The sequence below is a fragment of the Copidosoma floridanum genome, unplaced genomic scaffold, assembly GCF_036245765.1.
Source record: "Copidosoma floridanum isolate Cflo_tuat_1 unplaced genomic scaffold, Cflo_Japanese_pri ptg000021l, whole genome shotgun sequence".
Taxonomy (NCBI): Eukaryota; Metazoa; Arthropoda; class Insecta; order Hymenoptera; family Encyrtidae; genus Copidosoma; species Copidosoma floridanum.
The window spans coordinates 8,267,170-8,290,787 of NW_028321898.1; the positions used below are offsets into that span (position 1 = coordinate 8,267,170).

Below are 23,618 nucleotides of genomic sequence, written 5' to 3' on the forward strand. Positions count from 1 at the left end.
ACTTATACTCTTTTCAACCCATCAATCGATACAAACAACAGCACGGAAAAGTGTATGTAAGTCTTAGTGATAGTAGCAGTATTACTGATAATTATAAGAATGAAAATGGAGCTAAGCTAGTAAACAATGTCATTACCACCAGATATTGCCTTACACACAAAAGAGACAATATAGTTCATTTTATTAGCAAGGATTGTCAACCAGTCACATCTGTCTCAAGGCTGTTGAGATCGATAGGTGCACTGGACTTTAGGTATTTGAAATCGAAGAAACCAAGAGTTGGCCAAATTTTAATAACACCTTATGGAGGACATAATATACTATCAATCGTTATTAATGAAACGTCGACTGATTTGGTATCTTCAGAAAGTCTTACAAAAGCTTTTAAATCGCTCAAAAAAATTTTATTGAGACGAAATCTTAAAACCTTCCGAATTTCAAGAAGGGTAGATCTTACAGACAAATTAGAACCTGGATTGATAACAGAAACGTTATTAACAATTTTTGATAAAACACCCATACAAATTACTGTCTGTTACGGTAAGGTTGATTTTCTGAAAATCCAAGAACGTAATGAAATAATACAAACATTACATGACAGCCCTGTTGGAGGACATAAGGGAATAAACCAAACTTACCGGAAAATAAGAGAACGGTTTTATTGGCCCGGAATGAGAAATGATATTCTCAATTATGTACGTGAATGCAGCAAGTGTCAAGAGAAAAAAATTGAACGACTAAAAACAAGAGAGCCCTTGGTACTTACAGATACACCTATTGAAGTTTTCGATAAGGTTTCCATCGATACCGTTGGTAAATTAAGAATAACACCCAATGGTAATTGCCATTTGCTGACCATACAGTGTAATTTGACTAAATATATCATATTAGTCCCTGTACCAGACCTAAGATCTAGCACTCTTGCCGATGCACTCGTACAAAATCTAATATTAGTTTATGGTGCGCCTAGAGCAATTCTATCAGATAGACATGCTACATTTATGTCTAATTTATTGGAACAACTCATGAGAACCATCAAAACCAATGATCTAACTACATCAGCATACCACCCTCAAACAAACGGATCACTAGAGCGAAGTCATGCTGCCCTAGCTGACTTTATACGAACTTACTCTGAAACATATGATGACTGGGACAACTAAGCAAAATTTGCAGCTTTCACGTATAACACGAGTGTACATGCAGCTACAAATTTTACGCCTTATGAACTAGTATTCGGGAGAGTAGCGAGGTTGCCCTTGAAGATACCTAAAGATGAAAGATTACGAACATACCCACTATATTTACAAGATCTTATAAGGCGACTTCAAGAAATGCAAATTGCGGCAGGAAATCAACAAATAAAGATGAAAGTACAAGCAAAAACAAGATATGATAAAAAATTAAAGCCTCTAAATGTTAAAACAGGAGATTACGTTTGGGTAAAGAAAGAAGTGCGTTCCCATAAATTTGATCGCTTTTATAATGAACCCCTAAAGGTTAGAACAGTTTTAGAGGGAAATAATGTGTTACTTGAAAAAACCAATGGTGAAACCATACGCAAACATACAGATAAATTAAAGCTAGTTCCCCGATAATAATATCTTGTAAGAAACATATTCTACATGTCTTCCAGAGAAAAAAACACAACGATGCAGATTATATTGGCCATCTTAATGACAATAGCGTTCGAAGGCCGCGCAGATTTAAACTATGCTAATCATGGCAACTATAGCATAGAACCACTTGAAACAAACCCTGGAATATACTACGAACGAATCGGTATAACAAAAATTAAGAGAGCCGATTGGAAGATTGTGATATGGCTGGATGTTAATAAATTCATATTGGAACAAACACCTACTCAAGGATTAAACGAAACTTTTCGATATTGTATTATACAGTTTGGTTATTCTAATTGCACTCGGTATATGGAAATGGACCTCTTGAATTTAAAAATAAAGCGATTGACAAACCTCAAAGCAACACTATTGAACATAATAAATACTGTGGGAATCCATGCAGGAGATAACATTATTCCACCCCCCAGCATACGAGCAAAAAGACTGATACCTTTTGGAATTATTGGGAGTATTGCTAAAGGACTTTACGGCTTAGTCACAGAAGATGATATTAACGTTATGAACACTAACATCAACAATTTAGATACCAATCAAAAAGAATATATTAAATTGTACGAACAAAATAGCCATATTTTTGCAGCCGCATTCAAAGAACTATACAATACCACGAAACGCCATGAGCATATTTTAAAACAAGTTGCTGATATATTGACTTCAGGACAGGATTTTACTATTGACAGATATCTGATTCATTTGTCAGCATACCTTAGAAGAACTGAGGCTACCCTAGATCACATTATTCGTTCCCATGAAGATCTGATTGACATCTTGCATAATTTACAAAGAGGTCAAGCACATCCAAAGCTATTTTCTCCAAATATATTTAGAACAGTAGCCCGGGATGTAAAGAACCTTGCGGGAAATCTGGAATTTGTAGCACCAATAGAAAACCTTTATGCTGGTGAAATAAGTACCCTAAGCAAATTAGATGTTGTACATCAAGAAAATAGAACCATGGTAATATTACATTTGCCACTCGTAGATCGAACCCCTTACAATCTTTATAGACTACATCCAGTCATGATACCCCAATCTGGACAAAATGGATCTGCCTACATAAAACCGTCGTACCCTTACCTAGCAGTAGCAGCAGACCATAATTCGTATTTACGACTAAATGAAGTTACATTTAACCAATGCGATAAGACGGTATATGGTTATATATGCTTGGCTATGAAACCGCTGAAGGAACCTTATTCTATGAACGAATGTGAAATTCTTATGTTATTACGACCTGGACCAGAAGTATTTAAATACTGTGAAATTATGTTTACGCCGAAAACCGAAAGCCAATGGATTTATTTACCAGCTGATAGTTCATGGTTATTCTCAACACCCAATGAAGAACAATTGAACATTATCTGTCCTAATAAAATGGATCAACAAGAAAGAGTAAAAGGTATAGGTCTTCTACGAATGAATGATGGATGTACGGGAAAAACTCACAGATTAACCTTAACCAGTGAACATAAGATTATCACTCAAATACAATATATCTATCAGGTAGAAGTGAACTTAAACTTAACAGTACTGCATGAACCCTTAAAAGACACTGATGACTTCCATGACGCTATAAAATCGATTCGAGAATTAAACTTTAATGAACAAGCATGGACAGATGAAGAATTAAATGTACAAAATATAATAAATCAAATGGAGAAAATACGGACCCGAAAGTTGGAGGAAAAACAAACTTCTCTTTTTTCTTTAATACGAAATGTCTTTGAAGCTATTATTATTATGATTATAATAGCAATACTCATCAGCAAAGCAAGAAGCTGTTTCAAGAAGATTATGAAACGTAGTGTCTCGGAAAAATTTATAAAACGTACCATCAACCCCCTGAACGCAGAACCCCGAGTAACCATAAAACAAGAACCAAATGAACACGAAGCAACTGAACTGTAGAACAATGAACCCCGAATATGAAATAACAATAAAGACTAGAGTCAACATAAACCAACCTTTACATGAAGTTATCGAACAATTAGAAAATAAAGGAAATATTAAGGAAATGCACATACTTACGGATTTACATAGTTATGAACATCGAACTATAACCGCCAAATACAATAGTGATTCATTTACTAAAGTAACTGATGAAACACTAAATACAGGAGAAGAAGTTCAAACACTTTCTCCTTTTAAGATGAAATCCACTATTTGTCAAGCAGAAAAGATCTCTTCACCAACACCATCAAGAAACGACAATGATACACCAAACATTGATCCAAAAAGACTTATGTGTCTTCTGCCATGGGATATAGAAGAAAAGAAAAGAGAAAGAGATTTCTTTAATCATTTCTCTTAATTTGGCACCCTAGAATATTGTTATGCCGTTAGAGATCGGCGGGGAAGATTATCCCAAGGATATGTAAAAGACATGGATCCTAAAAGCGCTATTTTAGCATTGCAGAACGATGAACCCGAATATCGCACAAAGTACGCTGAACCAATTAAAAGGAGTACAAAATACAAAATGAACCGAAAATTTACTCACCAATTATGTCAACAACAAGTTGAGTTAATGACCTACCACAGACATGTGATTACATGCAGAAGACAACGCTGTACACAAACTACAGAAACGAAGTCAATCCTTACCAAAACCGTTGATCTACGAGAGAAGATCAAAAGTAGCAGAAAATGAACCCAATAATTGAACCCTACCATTCAACTAGCCACCTTCTACGTCGAATACACATCACTTAGTTCTAAGATTTTAACTTTAAGCTTTGTAAAATCAATTTTTTTCTTTCACGTATTCCTTCTTCTTAACTTCACTTTATTTTTTAATTTTATCTTTAGGATTTATATGAAGTACGTTTATTATTAGTTATAAAAAAAAAAAAAAATAAAAAAATAAAAAAATAAAAAAAATATATATATATAAATATAAATATAAATAAATAAATATAATAATTATGAAAATAATAATAATTAAGCTTTAAATTTAAAAGCGCATGTTGTATTCTATTTTAGCTGTATGTTACTCTATTGTCAAATTTTTTTTTTTTCTCCTCTTTTGTAATATTAAGCTTTAGCATGTATTAAAACTACTAATTCAATTGTATTACAAATACGCAAATATTTCGGCATAGCATGATAAGTAATAATTGTATCTATCCATGTATTCCCTACCCATTATCCAATAGTTTCATAAACCTAATTTTATTCTCATATCTGCATTCCATACATCACTTACGAACAATAACAACACGAAGTACACTACAAGAACACTCATACATGTACAGTATCAAGTGATGATCCTCACAACATCCATCATATTTACGTTTGCAGAATTACACACACAATGGACAAACAAAACGCTAATATCATAGAAGCAATGGCTGATGGATCCCAGCTTAGCATACTGCTGCAGGGGGATTATAGTAGGCTAATGCTAAAAAAAATTCTGGAAAACTTCGGGATAGTGAGGTCCATCGAACAGGAACCCTGTGCTATGGGGTACTCAAGTTACGAAGTGACATTCCTTTCACCACGGGAGGCAGCGTTAGCGGCTGATAACCTAAATGCAGCGCCAACGCTACAGGAGCTATTCGACTCATTGTCGAATGTATCGGACGAGAGGAATTGGGCAAAATCAACGGCACCTGTCCCCTTGCCAAATAAAAGACAAGTCAAGGTCCACAATATATCGGAAAATGGACGTTGGTTAAACATAATGACCGAAGAACCCATTGACAAGCGCCAATTGGAAACATCGCTTAACAAATTTGGTCCGATGTTATCATTAGAAGAACAGCCATGTTCGGTCCCATACACCAGCTACGAGGTCGAATATTACCAACTATGTGATGCAGCAGTTGCTGCAGCAACCTTGAATGATACAACGACCATAGAAATAGAAGACAAATCATCTTTACGAAACATCGAAGCACCAGCTAAGAATGTAGAATCAACGAAGGAAGTCAAAACCTTTAAAAAAATTAATGAAGAAGAGCTTAGTCCAATATTACGATTTGTAAGAGTAAATCGTACCGGGACTAAAATAAGCGTCATTTTAAAAAAACCTATTAACATAAATTGTATTATTGAATTTTTCGAAAACAAATATCCAATAGAAGATATTCATTTTTCAACCAAAAAACAAACACGGGAAGATATTGTTCCCGTTCATATAACGTATGGATCCACTGAGTGGGCAGAAAACATGCGCCAAATAGTAGTGTATTGCATAACTCAGCAGCCAAAAAATGTATTCACAAAAAACCCGAAAACAGAAAACACGATCAAAATAAATAACGATTCAAAAGACAATGACTCACTTCCACGAAAAGTAGTATCTAAGGTACCGGCCATTATGAATCCGGATGAATACACCCGGTTGTTAATGACCTTTGGCCCTTTGAGCCATTTAAACTACTACCCATTAGATGTCAAACGCGACGATGGAAGACAGTTATACCTAAGCTTCGCTACATACTGTAACGAAGAATCGACGGAAAGGGCCCTTAAAGGACTCAAAATGTATGGGGCGAATTACTCCCAAAAAGACTCGCCAAAAAACCGTGAAATAATAACACATTCATCGTGTGGAAATTTAATATCCAAATGCCATCTTGAGGTGCACAGTCTTGTGTGCAAAACACAAATGAAATTAAAAAAGATCTTCCCATCATGCCAGGAAAATATCAACTTGGTAAAATACGACTGGCACTATAAACTATGCCTTGAGATGGGAGTGTCAGCAAATCTTGATGCACTTAATAGACTAGTAATTAACAACACAAAATCAGGGGCCAAGGAGAAGTAGAAGATGTAATATTCACGAATCCATTCCTTCCCTTTCTCTCAGTCCCGAATAAACAAATATAATAATTCTGTAAATTAATACTTTATTACATTATTATAAGGATTATTGTAAAATGTTTATGTTATGTAACTCATAAATGTTTACTTATAAGATAAATATAAACTAAAAAAAAAAAAAAAAAAAAAAAAAAAAAAAAAAAAAACCAATAAAATAATATAATATAATATATTCACCGAGGACGGTGATAGTTTTAAGAAGGGGAGGCTGTTAGGTGACGACTTGCGTAAATTAATAAATTTTTATCTTTATTCTATTTTATCCTGTTATATTTCATTCCCAATGATAAAATTTTAAGACTCTTTACAGAGTCATACTCAACGAGAGTCGTCGCCTAACAAAGCTGACTGTGAACTTCGTGGCTCTTGGAAGTGTCAAGTGACAACCGAAGCGAGCCATGAAGCCTAAACACATGAAGTCAGCAAGTACCGGCCCCATAGCAAGTAAGACAAAGAAGTTTAACTAAAACTTCGTGCAAGGTGCATTTCTTTGCGCGGCGTTTTAGTCAGTAGCCCGCTGCCGCTCATCAAGTGCAGACGTAATAATTAATTTTATAAGATTAACCAGACGTTTCGTCTATTTTTTCCTTTTCTGTTTTATTTTATATGTATACTAGTAATATCAAATAAAGTGATATTAAACTATTTGGAAAAGGAATTTAAATTATTATAAAATAATAAATAACAAATAAATAAATATATAAATAAATAATCATAAATCGACGGAAAGAGAAAGTGCAGGTCGTCAGAACTGATAATTAGCGGATAGAAAGGTAAGTTAATCTGGATATTATATTCAACACTCTACTTCTTCCTTCCTTTTAATCTTTTCTTAAACAAACAAATAGTTGGACTATCTGCTGTCCCGCAGCCTGTGAAGGAGCGTGAGACTGTAGTCCACAGTTTTTAGTTTTTGATTTGAAGCTGAAAACAAACTTAAATGACATTAATCGTTATTTAACAATTATTACCTTACAATGACAAACTTCTGTCAAAAAGTTAAAAATATACTAGTAATTGTAATAAATTTGATGTTATTTTAAATTAAAATAACTATTAATGTTCATGTTAAACTATTATTAGTTACATATACAGGTCTAACGAAGTCTAATTGCAATGTAATTATTAAATACGTGTTTTAAAATAAGTATGATTTTCATGTAACTTTTATTTTTTCAAATAAATGCCTAGACTCAGTGGTTATAAAAAAAAAAAAAATAAAAAAAATAAATAAAAAAAATGAACAAATAAGAATTTTTCCTAATTTTTAGGAATGATAGGGGGTGATTTGAGACTATGCAGTACGTATAGAATTATATAAAATTTCCCATGCAAATAAACTACGTAATATATAGATGTACCTAGCATCAGAAGTAGCACTTTGTGATTCACTTGTAAGAGAAGATGAACAAAGATAGCAGTACAAAAGAGTTTTTCCCTCACTTTCTCGTTAACTTTAGTAATTTTACGGAAATTTTGTCCGTTGAAATCAAATGACCAAGTAAGTAGGCCAGGATGTTTTAATTCAATTATTTACCTAGCTTTAATAACCACACTCTGCACAATTTTCATCTTCTTTATGTTTTGCACTCGTATATTATCAAAGGCTCTCCAGCTGACAATAGTAAGAATTTTAATGTTACTTATTTCTGATTTGAGTCAATGCCATCATCCAAGTTACTAGCTTAACTGCAAATGAGTGAAATTCTGAAATTCATGGCTACATTTCGTGTCATACGTGTAAATGACGATGGCCGAGCAGCTAGCTAACCGTTGTATAATCATTAATGTTATTCCCGTCTGAGTTCTCCTTTTCAGGTTTTCTGAGGTTAACTTAGTTACTTGCGTCATATATATTCTGCACAAACTAGCATATTATTTTGAATTCGATCAAATTATCTTTTTCTTTATTGGAAACTCAATTGCCTTTTTCAATTTTCTGTTACACAATATAATTGAACAAATAGAAAATAGAAGAAATTTATTCAATTCAAAATGATTATTGAAGACGGTACTATTTAAAAAAATTAAATCATTATTTTTTATAGGTAGTGATTAGTATGCTGGTATTAGTAATCTCAAGTGCAGTAACTAACTCTACGCTAAAGCATACTCATGTGTATATTACGCTCTAGTATTACGTTTCGTTGTTGTTTTTAAGATCGCCAATTGGTATGACCTGCACGTTAGCCAATGTATGTTATTTCTCTGGTAATTGACCTGCTCATAATGTATCGTACAACTCAACATGTGTGAATTAAATATTCTAGTTGGCACCACATAAACTGTCTTGACTTATAAGACCCAAAGACATTTTTCTTAGAAACAAGATGCCGTCATGTTGTTTTTTATTATTTTTTAAATTATGAAGACTAATTTAATCAAAATGATACCAGAAAATTTTTACCAGTGTGTTGAGTATGTGTTTATGCAGGAACATGAGGTTTCTTATGTTATAACTTTAACTTTTTTCACTTAGTATCAAACGCTTTGACCCTACTACCTTGGTGCTTATTGAGAATCAACAATTAGATTAGTCTCATTTCTCATACCGATATACTTTACAACATCACTTAATTAAAAAAAGATGTTCTGTATGCAATAAGAAGTAGAGGATAAAAGTAAGCATGGTGAAACTAGTACGTACACAAGTCATTGTACGCGTGACAACTGTTATATATTAGTTTTACTAATACTGGCACAGGCTTTACCACGCTTGTGCGCACACAGTGGTGCTTCAGCTTTCTTCTACTACTACTAAAACTAATTAATATTCACTTTTACCACGATGTTTATTTTTTCAATAATATTATATTTCAGACGTGTCTTAGTTCTTATACTTTATACTATTACATTATAGTCTATTATAGTCTTGAATGATTATTATTATATAATTGAGACACTTTACATGTAGTACACTTTAATACTGAGCAGTCTCTTTTAGAGATACTAACGTTAACACGAAGGGCAGGGGTACTCCTTTTCAAGATGTGATTGGCGTTTTTCTTTCCCCCAATTAGCAGTGTGACTAGAATTAAGTAGTTTTCTGTCTCTCCTTCTCACATATAAGAGATGGCTCACAACAACACCTGATGCGCATGTCGTATGTCACTCTATACATACACGCCTTCTTCTATTTCTGTGCCAGTGAACTGCAGTAGAGAGCCAATCAGGCTACAGGCACTCTTGTTTCGTCTCTATTGGTGCCTTATCGCTTAGGACAGCATATATTTACATACGCACGATACTTGAACAGCGCAGCCAAGACAGCTTACATTGAACTCATTAAGTAAGTCGTTTCGTTCACCATGTCAGAGAAGAAATTAAAACTACTGTTAGTGAAACAAAGGACGCTATTCATGTATATACTAAACTTTGTCACTAACACAAAGAAACTCAAGGTAGCTAAGGCATTTACTATCCACAATTTTTAGAACGGAGTTCTTTATGTCGCGTACTCGGGGGGCTGGAATTTAAAAACTGACAGATTTGATGAAATGGAAGTGGCTTACCAGAAGTCTCTTCCTCCTAAGTTTCCCCCCCACCCCGTCGCCCTTACCATCAGTCCCCTACCCACTTCCCCTCACCCCACCCTGTATCTTCTAACCGTGCCACGCTACTCTCCTACACACCTTAGCCCACCATTCCCCTTCACACTCCCAAGCAATTAATTTTCAAACGAATTTTAATTTTATTTTCCCACAATAATTTTTATTTCACTTTGAATTTTTTTCTTTTACAATAAAAAAAACAAAAAAAAAACACTTTTTACTGAAAAGATTTAAGCCCTCGACCTTCTGTATACGAGTCGGGTACTTTACCCACTCTGCTACGAGCGCTGCCGACTGTAAAAATTCGATTGCTTATACTTATCGTGTGATTCGTCACTTATTTTTCATTTTCATATGCATTCACTGATAATACATTCAACTGATGATAAATTATTCATTTAATTATTTTTTAAAACAAAGTTCTTTATGTCGCGTGCTTGTGCGGCTGAAATTTTAAGAATGACAGATCTCCATAAAACGGAAGTTGCTTACTAGAAGTCTGTTGCTCCTAAAAAAAAATTTTTTTTCTTAATAATACATTAAAAAAAACACATAATTTAATTAGCATGAATATGATTCTGTAGATTAAATCGAAAAAGGCGCGTTATTACGCATTAAATATTAGTATTTTACGCATTTGATGAATTTAATGCATAAAATACCAACTAATTTTTTTGAAACCTGATGTTTTTTGGCATTATAATAATGCTAATAATTACTGTTATACATAAATTATTTAATAAATGAATAAATTATCAAAATAAACATACACAACAGAGTTGAAGAACGTATCAATAGTTTTTAAGGACGCTTATTTTGAATTCAACAAACAAATTATGTTACAATGTCACATAATTATATAAATATAGTAAATTATTAAATTAATAACAAATAAATTATGTAAGATCATTATGCATGTATATTTCGAGTTACATATCATTTTAATGGTTTCTAAGGGCACTTACATTGAATTTGATAAACAAATAAAAAATGGCAAAATGTTATCAAAAATTATATAAAAATAAAACAAAAATTCTATTAATTGGCTATACAATTGCAACAAAATAAAAAATAAAAAAAATAAAAAAAAAATCAATGAAATAAAATATAAAAATAAATTGAAATGAAATCAAAACAGACATGAACAAATACAATGGAAAAAAAAAGGAAATAAAAAAGAAAATGAAAAAAAAAGAATAAATAGAAAAATGAAAAAAGAAATGAAATAAAGTAAATACAAAAAAATGAAAAAAAAATTATAAAATGAAGTATGAAAAAATAATTAAATGAAATATGAAAAAAAATGAAACAAGAAATAAAATAAAATAAAAAAAAATGAAAAAAAATGAAAAAACAAGCCAGTGGGTATAAATGGGTCATGGGACTAACGGTAAGAACGAAGTTCTTTAAACATGAGATGGGTATAGACACAATTTCTCAGGTAACAAGGGGGTCGCCAGACCCATAGGAAGAACGAAGCTCTGTAAACGTTTGTACTGAATTTATGTAGTTCACTAAAACAAAAACTTGAAAAACGAATAAGAAAAATGATAAAAAAAACAATAGTTCAGTACTCACAAGTTCAACCATTGTGAGTACTAAACTACTGTTTTTTTTTTTTTTTTTATTCGTTTTTCAAGTTTTTGTTTTAGTGAACTACATGAATGCAGTACTAACGTTTATAGAGCCTCGTTATTCTTACGGGTCTGGCGACCTCCTTGTTACCTGAGAAATTGTGTCTATACCCATCTTATGTTTAAAGAACTTCGTCCTTACCGTGGGTTCCATGACCTATTTACACCCCCTGGTTTGTTTTTTCATTTTTTTTTTAATTTTATTTTTTTAGCATAGTCTGTAAATTCTTTACAACTACTGGCATAAGTACGAGGACAATTACATGGCTTTACGTTCATATGAGGACACACTCAAGACGATCACCTGCTCACTAACTACTTTACAAAAGTAAGCGAACTTCAAGAAATGTTGGACAGCGTTACCCTTTCCATGTCAATCAATCCTCTGAATAGTCACGCGAATCTACCCTTACCGTACTCGCAGCTTTAGAAAATAAAGCTTCCAGTGTTTAACAGTGATCCTAAAGTGGCAGAGCTTTCGTGCCAAGTTTCAGGCTCTGATGATCAATGACGAGTCCATGATGCCCATAGTAGAGCCCTATCGCTTAATCAATGCACTGGCCAGTGAACCCTACAATTCGATGCGCTCTGTAAAAGTGTAAGCAATTAAATTCCATGCCTCCTGGGCATGCTTGTGTAATACTACAAAGATTAGCTGCAACGTTGCAACGCTCATCCTAAAGTCATACTGGAGCTGCAAACTGCCTTGACGGAGACATAGCTAGTTTTGACGGTTATCAAGAGTCTAGTCACCTACAAAGTGCTTGAAAAGCCTCTTACACAGTGCAATCCCCTCCTTATCTTCTGCATAGCCAATAAGCAGCCGCTCAATACTCAATGAGACTGAGCCAGAAACTGCTAGATAAATAAGGTCATGTTCATTTCTTAGGAGTCACTTTGTAACTTCATCGAGAAGTCCATCAAGATGTTAGACCGCTTGGCTACTTTAAACCAGAAAAGCCAGGAGGTAGCTTACTTTGGCTCACTACAGCCCAAAGCAGACTAGTCTAAGCATACGAGTATCACTACTCATGCTGCCACCAATCCTAAACAAGACAGACCCCTTCGCGAGTCCCATTGCTGCTCAGCTAAGTATTCCACATGTTCTTGTCCTGCGCTCTTGCAGGTGCTGATTTCCGTTGTATTTTAATTGCCTGAGTCTGGCTCATCGTACCAGGATGATCAGCACTCTCCAGATTTGAGATCCTTCTTGAAGCACACCTTAGATACGGTATCAGAGAAGTCCAGCTCGACGGAAGACACTTCGTCAAAAAGCATTACGTATGCTGCAGCTACTGGAAGCAGCAGGTTGCTAGCGACCACTATTGTTACGTAGTTACCACAGTCAATCCTATTTGCGCAGCCATCAACAGCGTTGGCAAGGTGGCATCGGTCGCCAAGAGCTGAGTGACTGTCAGTATTGGGACTGCTGTGGGACTCGCAAAAGAATCTATTTTATTGCAAGATCGACAATCCTCCTACCATCAACCGTACCACCAATAAATAATAGATACTGTCCGGTACAGCGTGATTCTATGATATTCTAAGATTCTGTCATTATATTAGTCAAGATTATGTTGCAAAGCCTTTGGCTCACGGGAGTTGGCTAGAAACAACTGCTCAACTCAAATTTGGGCTCTAAAAGAAATTCAAAGCTGACCTGTTTACTCTTACGGCCATACGCGTCCCCCAGTAGCTTGAACTACATCTGGAGCTATGCTAGAGCTCTATGGCTTGTCGAACGCCTTCGAGAAAGCTTCTGATTCTTAAATTGAGAGTCTTGCCAATCAGGGCTTTGAATATCCCACACCTAGAATTCTGTGGAGCACAGTTATGCCCAACTACTGTATTTTGTGTTAATTGAAATTGAGTTGTCCCTCATGTTTTCAAATGCCACTGATGTATAGATTTGCGAGTCATGCTTGCCTGGCTCTGAGGACATCCAATGCAATAAAAACTGTTACTGACAACCACGTTAGCAAGATTCATGCACTTTTGCCCTTGGTCATCTGGCATTACGTGCTAACCACTCAGAATCCTGCCAACTGCGTTGCTTTTATCAGTTAAACTTTTTTTATCGTATTAAATGCCCTTGGATCCAGAAGGTGCTTGCATGGTTGCATCACCACTCAATTGCAAGCCCCGCTTTCTGGTGGCATGGATTCTCCTGTCTGATGAAGCCGAAGAAGTGCTGGCCCACTCTTCCTTTACAGGAGCCCAGCACTGACTTGAAGGCTCGAAATGCGTTCTTCTCACCACGATAACGGATGAGACATTTTGACAGAAGTGGTTATCGGCCCATTCCTTCCTCCACAGGATCATTAGAATCTTGGCTTACTTATGGCACTTCAAGAATTTTCTGGCCATTCTGAGGCCTAGGGAAACTACTGCTGAGATCTCTGCAGAGCAAACCTATCTGGGGTACCAGGTATAGCAGTTTGAATCCCCGCAAGAATACAGCGCATTGCTAGCCAATCACGTCATCAGCTCTTTCAGTCTCCTCTGACGCTTAATTCCTTTATGGACACCAACCGTGTGATAGGAGTAGGTGGCTGCCTGCAGAACTTGTCCCTAGCTAAATCGGAAAATCATTTTATCATTTTACCTGCCAAGCAACTCTGCTCCTGATTCGTGAGACTTAGCACTTAACTACACTCTATGGAGCCTCTGTTCTCACCTTTAGTATCAATACGTTATTTTAGCTTTTGCATGGGTGAAACACTGTGCGGCACATCGTGTGCTAAGCTAAACATCAATCGGCCTTGATGAATCAGTTAATGGGCCCTTTACCCCCCCAAATAGTTGAGCCCTCACATCCTTTCGGCAATTTGCGGCTTGACGAGGATTGTGCTGAGCCCTTAACAGTGACAATCGGACCTCCCCGATCAGAAATTAAAACCACAAAGTGATCAAGCCCAAGCTTGGCAGTACCACAGCACGCTGGTCAAGGTGCCACTTGGCCTGACTAGGTTTGACTGCTCCCAAGTCACTGCCAGAATTCATTTGCTTGGTTATTTAATATGTCTAGAAATTCAGTTCAAAAACAGTGTTTGCGCATGCCTAACAGGAATGTTGCTGAGTATACATATACGTATTGTAAACATGCGTGGATGAAATCTGGCAGTGACCTTAGAGTAGCCAAGCCAAGTCAGGTCAGCACGCCGTTTTACTGTCAAGCTTAGACAAATATTGGTTGCATAAGTTGGGATCAGCGATGGAGCTTGGCAGCTTATATTCTTTTCTAACCGGGTCCACTATGCATTAAAAGGCTGTTAAAACTGTTTGAAAGCACGTCGAGTATTTCATCCCCTTGATATTCCACCTTTTTAGTGGCTTATGAGAGGCATCCATCAAGTTGCGCAAGTTTCACACTCACATATTAGGAGCTAAGCACTCTCATGACACAAATCGAAGCTTGCCTAAACTCACAACCGATAAGTCTGATCAGTTTCAACTAGGAAGACCGTTAACTTCTGGCCATTTTCTCATCAGTGTGGCAATAATTTCACCCCCTGATACGAAGAAGAATATCGAATTAGGAAGACTTAATTTTAAGTGGTGGCGTGTATAAAGAGCACCCCAACCTTCAGTTAAATGATATTGCTCTGGTTGAAAACTAACCTTCCAAGTGGCTGATGAGCCAGACAGTAAGGATTTTCGTTCGCAACGATAGACTAATAAGAGTAGTGGAAGTAAAAACAGTCAACTTCGTTTCCCAGGTGGTGTTGCAGCCAAAAAGGACTAGTGATCCATGATTATCATTTATTTGTTATATCTAGTTCCTTGTATAAAGCACCTCAAGAAAATTTGTATCTTTGTATTAAATAGCTTGGGCTAGCTAAATGATTTTATCTCGCAAATTTGTAAGTCACGAAGTTGTAAGTTTTTTTATTTAATCAAGTTGCTATTCTAACTTATTTTCATTCGTGCTTGTACTACTTACTACATCAGCTCTCGTAAACTCTCACATAGTGAGCTCAGCTAGCCTAGGATTAATTAAAAATAAACTAAATTCAACTAAATTCGGATCAACTCATGTTTGTGTGCCAGTGATTGTGCTAGATACACTAATTCCTATCTCACAAATATCAATTGGCCCAGTAAGCACAAACATCACGCTTATGAAGCCACTATTTCAAACGGCGTAAACGATGAACAATTGAATATTAAAGTGTATAGGTGTTTAACGTACGAAATTTAAAGTAAAGGAATAAAATCGTAGATTCTCTCTACAAACAAATAAATTTAATTCTTGTTTATCAGAAATCAGCTATTGGCCAAAAGGCCTTATTTGCTTACAGTGTACTTTTCTTTTAAATTGTTGACTCGCCGTTGAGGTGTTAGGTTTTACCAACTTGTATCTATACAGTAGTATTAGCGTATTGTACACTGGGCTGGCATTGACCTTCTGTTTGAAATTATATTTCGTAAAAATGCAGTGGTAGTGCATTTTATTCGTCTCTTTATCTCATGTCCTTGTAAAGATCTTTGTTGTACTAATTATTTTTGCTTGGTATTTAATTTATTAATCAAAGCCTTCATTAAGTTCTTATCAATAATTTCAAACATAGTAATACTTGAATAAGGAAAATAAATTAAATCGACAACCAAGTTATGTCTCATCTAATAATTTAATAAATTTGTTAAAGTCAGAAATCATTGATTTTTAAAACTAATATAAATTATGAGGTTTCCAAGTTCGCAATGGCAGTGTTTTTACAATTCATAGTTTCTTTAAACTCAACTAACTTCGATGATCATTGGTTATTCAATGCTTGCACGTATTCAGTCGCAAGATCTTAAAAGGTTGACTACAACAATGATTCTAATTTTACACAAGAGGACTCATGGCGATTATAATGATTAGTTTGCTGTTTTCAAAGATGATTCACTTTTTAAGCAAGTTAACAGGTGCCTGGTTTGCTTGAGTTTTTCTCATACAGCTTAGTCACTGAACTAAGTCTTACGTTTACTTGAAATGCACGCTTCTAACATGCAGCTTAATCCCTGAATGAAGTCTTACATTCGCTGAAAATACGCAACAGAACCCGCTCTTCAACCTTTATAGTTACTTTAGAGCCCTAGATGAAAGAAAAAAGTCAGATATTGGTATGTGCAAGGAATTCTTGTACTCTTTCATGTAAAGAGGACACGTTAGGCGAGGGATCCAAACGACCAGTTAGAGCACAACCTATTAACTTTTGATTGACACAAGCATAATTGTGGTGCAATAATTATACAATAATAGATGGTGAAAACTGCTAATCTCTCAGATTTTATGTTAAGTACAAGTTGCTGTCAAAATTGTGTATGATGTTTCTTGTGAATATACGCAGTAAGAAGTGTTTGAATTGTTGATTGTTCATATTCTTGGGTGTAACAATACGAAATAATGTTTTCAGATGAGTACTTTACAAAATTGTTCGAAGGTTGCACGTGTAGTTTAAGTTTTTCGACAGTAGTTTATTAAAAAAAAATAAAGTTGTACGTCACATAATTGCAGAAGCAGGTATACAGCTTGATGTTTAAGATTTCTAAGCTTTCGCTTCTTATAATTTTTAAACTTAACTCTGTGTTTGGAAGTGACAAATATCAAGTATATGACATGGAATGTTACAGGTGTATGTGTGGGATAGCATATGATTAGTTATACTCCAGAAGGTACACGATTGATTTTGATGTAACATATCTTTTTCTTAAGATAACTTTTACTGTTTATTTTTATGTTTTTAAGAACTTTTTTCTACGAACCAAAAATAAAGGTTGGTAGAAAGCTGAATATGGCTTGCTATTTATTTCAACAAGTTTAGTGCTATAGCAGCACTCAGTATCATATGCTGGGTTCATAAAATAGTCACAAGTATTCCACTAAAACTTGTAGCACTATTCACTTACAACAATTCTCATCGTGTGCTGACATTAATACACTTCTGTACAAATAATAAATAACATACTATAAGCCAAGTATTTTTTATTCAAGATACTTTTGTCACCTTTTTAATTCAATATTACAAAATAAAATGAGAATATAAGCGCCAGCGTATGCATTTATTATAAGCAGATTGTTGTATCATGCACAATTAAAGATATTTAAATCCTGTGGAGCGCCTAATTAGCTCTAATACACTTGAAACATGTAGGTGGAGTATGCAAGTAACGGCTACTTAACATTTAGCATGACAACACCGAATAGGTATTACATGGATAGAAATTTTTGCTGGGGAGAGCTCGTATTTAATCAGACTACAAGAGCTCTAAAGCCTTCAAACTTATAGATCTTATAGATTACTGATTTTGGCTTATCTTAGCTTAAGTAACATACTATAATAATTTAGTCCAACAACATCGTACACGAAGTAAATCAGTTGTAGAGCTTGTATCAAAAATGTTAATACTACAGTTTAGTGCTAGGAAAACTGTACTCTGTATAGAGTGGGGAAGCCCCAACTCAGAGTTTGGCACTCTACAGGCGAAGCTTTGAGCTACTGAAAGCGCTGTATAGTTAAAATTGAAGGGTCCTTACGTTAGCTTGGACCTTCGCTTTTGTAGTATCAAACTTTGAACTATTGCTTCACCACTTGATACAGTGCAGTTTATCTAGCATTGGAATATAATTGCGAGGTGAACACTGAAACTGTCCTACTTCATGTACGCAAACAAATTTTAAACTCTCATCAAAATTTTTTTCGTACACACACCTACCATGATTCCCTGAAGAAGACGGTCACAGAATTTGGTAGGCTTAAAAACTGGAGGTCAGGCATCAAAGTACTAACCATGCAAAACTAGCGATAACTTGCTAAAAGACCTCTTCATATTATGGTTATGTTGAAATTATTATGATATTTTAAATAGCCGGATCAAATCGTAGGTATGTAAAAAAAAGCTTACACACCATGACAAAAAAGGAGGCTATAACTCCTATGATTTTGCTCGTCTCGTATGAAAGTCAGCCAGTAAATTAGCCACGCAGCTAATGACTAGTTATCTTTGAAACCTATGCACAAAACGTACTGAATGCATGTTTTAAAACAGTGCGCACTATTGATTAGTTCAAAACGTGCTCCTAACTGTCACTTATTTTTGAAATAAATTTTAACTTATGAGTACGATATAAGAGTCAGTAAAAAACATCGAAACATTTTTATTTACTACTTTCTATTTTATAATATTATCTAAAGAATTTTTTCTTACCTTCATCAACTAAAACTACTTCTACAATAGCGTTATGCGGTATATCGACTTTATGAGTGCACATGCAATTAGCTCCACAGTCTGCAGGTCTGTTGTCTCCGTTACAAAACTGTTCTGGAGGAATATCATCAATTTGCGATAGTGGTGGTGAAGGAGGGAATGTGAACGATATTTCATCAACCAGTGAAATGACGTGATCTCCTGTTGGTGCCACTGAAATGAAAAAAAAAAAAAAAAAAAATGTAAATCGTGTTCATTTATTAATTGTATCTAAAGTGAAGCAAAAACTTCATTATTTTCATTGAATACAAACAAAAAGATAATGAGTAAGACCTATATCTCCCACTAAAGCTCTATACAAATAAGCTATGTATAGTTTTGATATAAGTTACCGATAGAGATGTAGTAGAGGAAAGGGAGAGAAGGAGTTATGAACACACACAAAAAAATGTATAACCAGCAAGAGAGACTTTAGTTCATGAAGCCTAAGCTTATACAGCGTATAAGTAAAATAGGTGTACGTCCGTCCAACTGGCAGATCACACACTGTGACAGACTTTTACTTACTAATACATTTGAGGGTATGTATGTATGGATATATATGTATATATATTCCTATATTCCCCTGTACAAACCTACATACATAGATGACTCCACATGTACTAAAATATTATTTGCTGTCAATAAATAATAATATGCTGCTAAACGTCCCCTCAACACATAATTTACTAAAAATAACATAAATCTAAAAACATCCGTACAGCAAACTTGCTAATATTAACAAAAAAAATCAGTGGACAGTAGATGCCTGGGTATCTAAAAATGAAGTTATACTTCTATAAAATTATATAGCAAATAATATAATTCTAAATATAAAAATACCTTGCATAAAACGACATTGTGAACAAAGGTGGTGTAATTATCGTGGAAATGAGTATACCTTCGTTGATTGGGTGTTTCAATTAATTTTTAATGAGTTGACGATTATAAAAAATATGTTATGGCACAATACAATGAGAATGATTTACAGGCTGATCAGTACAAGACTGCGCTTTCATTGAATCCCCTGATGGTTTTAAAACAACTACTGCCTGCGCTGATTGCATCTGTAACACCACGCTCACATCTATCAGATACGATCCCACACTTATTTCTAGTCCATATTTAATACCCAAAATATAACTGTACATAGAAAATTAAGAAAAACCATCCTGTAGTATAGCTTTCTTCAATAGGGTAGTATTACATGCCAGTGAATGTCCCTTCAGGACGTTCATCAAACATAGATTCTTTTGACAGATCTTATTCAAACGTCAAACGTATATTGAAATAGCATAAAAAATTCCATAAAAAATTGCAGCTCGTTTAACTGTACCATTATTTTATATATTTTACAATTAAGAAAAATAAATTTTTAACATGTCACATTTTAAAAAAAATTTACGTTAAATGGCATTTAGATGATTTGTAGGAATCTTCCCATTTTTTGGATACAAAAGATATCTTCTAAATAAACCTATCGAATTTTTAAATAGACTCACAAGTAAGTTTTTAAGTGAATTTAAAAAAGGAGATGAAGTGCGCTTAAAAGCATGTGTGTGAGTACATCCGCTGAAGAAACACAATTACTTATTGAATTTATAATTAAATCAAATCAATTGATAATACATTGATTGAAAATATATATAAATAATTTACGAATTTCACTATAAGATACAGGAATCAATTTCTCTTTATTGGGACTGTTCGTAGCAGAGTAAGTAAGGGTCTTGACAAGATCGCAGATGGTTGGAGGTTCAAATCTCTTTGGAAATTGTTTTTTGAAATTTTTGTTTATCATTTTTTTATTTTTTATTAATAATTTTTTTTTTATTTAGAATTGGTCAAGAAAAAAAGAAATAAAATTCATTCAATTCAAAATGTGTGATGTGGTGATGTTGTGTGGTGTCATGTGGTGTAGAGGGAACCAGAAAAACGTCACAGGGTTGAGGGGGGGGGGGAACATCAAGGAAAATCCACTTTTATCACACTTTTTCTTAAGGTCAAAATCTGAAATCGTTGATTTACCCTCGCACAAAATGCGACGATAGAAGTTTAATTAAAAAAAAAAATTGAGCATTAGGCGTACTCTAATAGCAATGGATGGATTAATGAATAATCAGTGAACTCAAATAGTTATACTGCTAACTTCTGTTTATTATTGAACGACGTTTCGGCCCATACAGAAACAAGTTTCAAGGCCCTCATCAGGTTCAAATAAAATAATTAACTGCTCAAATATTCGCAATAATAACATCTAGCACGTTGCCTGACGTGACCCGTTTGAGTGGTCAATTATTTTATTTGAACCTAATGAGGACCTTGAAACTTGTTTTTGTACGCGCTGAAACGTCGTTCAATAATAAACAGAAGTTATCAGTATAACCATTTGAGTTCACTGATTATTTATTAAAAAAAAATTTTTAAAAGTCACTTAAGTGAAACTTTTTTGCAAGAACCTTAAATAATTACTGCATTTGCTGATTTTATTAGAAAATCTACCAACATTCGCTGAGAACAACATTAATTTCTGTATTTTCAACCACTTCCTTAAGGAAACTTTGAACCCCAATGTGCTTTGTTCTCGAACTGCAGTTAGTATTTTTAAGAAATTGCTCGTTTATCATCACAGAATATGATCATTGAATCAGATTCTTTAATCCTGAGTTCTTCAGATAATCTCTATAGCAATATAACTTCTCGAGCAGCGAATGTCAATGAGTGATATTCGGCCTCTGTACTTTAAAGAGCTGTAGATGGTAGTCTTTTTAATCACCAGCTAATTGCTCCACTTTAAGGTAAGAAAGCATATCTAGAAATTAAACTTGGATCACCTGGATCTAAGTCCCAACTAGCATTGCATTATCCTTGAAGTCTCGTTTCAGATGTACATGAATAAGTAAGCTTGTAGCTCAAAATGCCCTGCACACATCTCAAGATATGTTTTACTGCTTGCCAGTGTTCTTCAGTAATGTTTCTGTTAAACTTACTAACTAAATTAACAGCGTGATATAAATCCGGCCTCGTACACTAACTAAATTTCTCTAGCACTTCTTGAATATAATCCTGTTGAGTAAATAGCACTTTGCCTTCCTTCCTATGGAATATCACGCTGATTCCAAGAAACTTCTTGACTCTTTCTAAGACTTTGGTCAGAAAATTACTAGTTAAAACCTTGTTTTGATTATGTATCGATTGGAGCTCCAGCTTTGCCTTTTTGGTGAAGCTACTCACTACAATATTTCGGCCACTTTAATCTATTTATTTAATACTGCGGCCCCCTGGCTCAGCTTCACCCGAGACTCACTGAATGGAACACTGTAGTGTGTTGACACGTAATGTATGACGTTTTCAGTATAAAATTTTACATCTATCCTTGACACTACGAAGAACGAAAGACTTTGTATTAAAATCATTTTTGTTCAGAATCTGTGCAGTTTATTTGTTTAAACAACGGTCTGTAAAAGTAAAAAAGAATAATGATGCTGAAAAGTACCGTTTATTCCTCACGCTATAAAATAGTTGCCCGAAAGGGCCGTTGATTTTCACTTTTAATGTTACGCAAAGGGCTATTGATAATAGTAAGAATAAAAAGCTAACAAAAAATATAAAATTATAAATTTTTTTCCAATCTCAAAACTTTTTAACCAGAGCAACAAATTTTTGGGGTCTAATCTCTACATTTTTTAACGCCACAGTAAGTAAAAATACAAATGTTTCTACCTAATTGAAAAGCTGGAACATTTGAGTTATTACTGTTAGGGTTACAATAGAAAGCTGATCTCTCACTTAACAGATTCTTTATTCGTCGATTTTGACACTGCTGTTTCAATCTCGATGGATGTTCTGCGTCAGTTTCTTGACACCTAAAAATTGTATACATTAAAAGCATTTGAAGTTTTCCTTCGGATTTAATTCCTTACAATTTAAGGCATTGTTAAAACTTTTGTTAGCCCTAAAAGCTGTTTTTTATCAACTTTTTTAAGTTGTAATATATTTGTTGGGAAGGTAATTCGACATCCAATGGTTCTAAAAAGTACTAGTTAGCTAAACTCTTTCATGGCTAAGGTTTCTAACAAACGTGACTGCCTGAATACCTCAGTGTGATCTTCTTTGACCTGCTATTGTAGCACCAGACTTATTAGGAGAAAAACTTAACGTCTCATCGTTGTTGTAGAGCTTTTTCCCAACGTTTTTTGATGTGACGCTAGAAACGTTTATGTCTAAAGCACCTCTTTTTTTGCAGAGCTCAGCCATTTTGGTGATCTATGGTGGGGAGATGGGTTCGTGATGCTTGCCTATTAGAGACTATCCCATTTCCTTTAGTTAATTTTTTTTTCACAGCTGTAAGGTTCACCCAGCGCAGACTTTGGAGAGAATTGATGATTCCTGGTTGAATGCTGAGAATTGAAAAGGTAATGTAGAGTCATCAGTCACCGGGCTCCCAGCCTTACTACAAACAACTTAGCTAGTGACGTCTTCTAGTGAATGACTGACTTGGTTAAATAGTGGACGGCTTTATAAAGCCTTATAGTCAACAAGTTGTTGCCAGAAATGGTGAAAAAAATGTATTATTTATTGGTAAGATAGTTTAACGGTACATGGCCCTAAAATTAACCGATGAGATTGATGATTGATGAGGGAAAGTAAATACTTGTGATGGTCCTGAAAAAGACCAATGGTAATATTTCCAGCCACTTTTTATTATTATTCTTGATGATATA

The 23,618-nt window shown here is 34.6% G+C and overlaps 1 protein-coding gene across 1 annotated transcript in view; it reads right to left on the reverse strand.

The window, feature by feature from the left end:
* Nucleotides 1-23,618, reverse strand: part of LOC106641906 (multicopper oxidase 3) — a 545,989-nt gene that overhangs the window by 110,003 nt on the left and 412,368 nt on the right. The window contains exon 8 of the mRNA XM_089594463.1: nt 18,856-19,068. Coding sequence (XP_089450589.1) covers nt 18,856-19,068 — 213 coding nt within the window. The remainder of the gene's footprint in view (nt 1-18,855; nt 19,069-23,618) is intronic.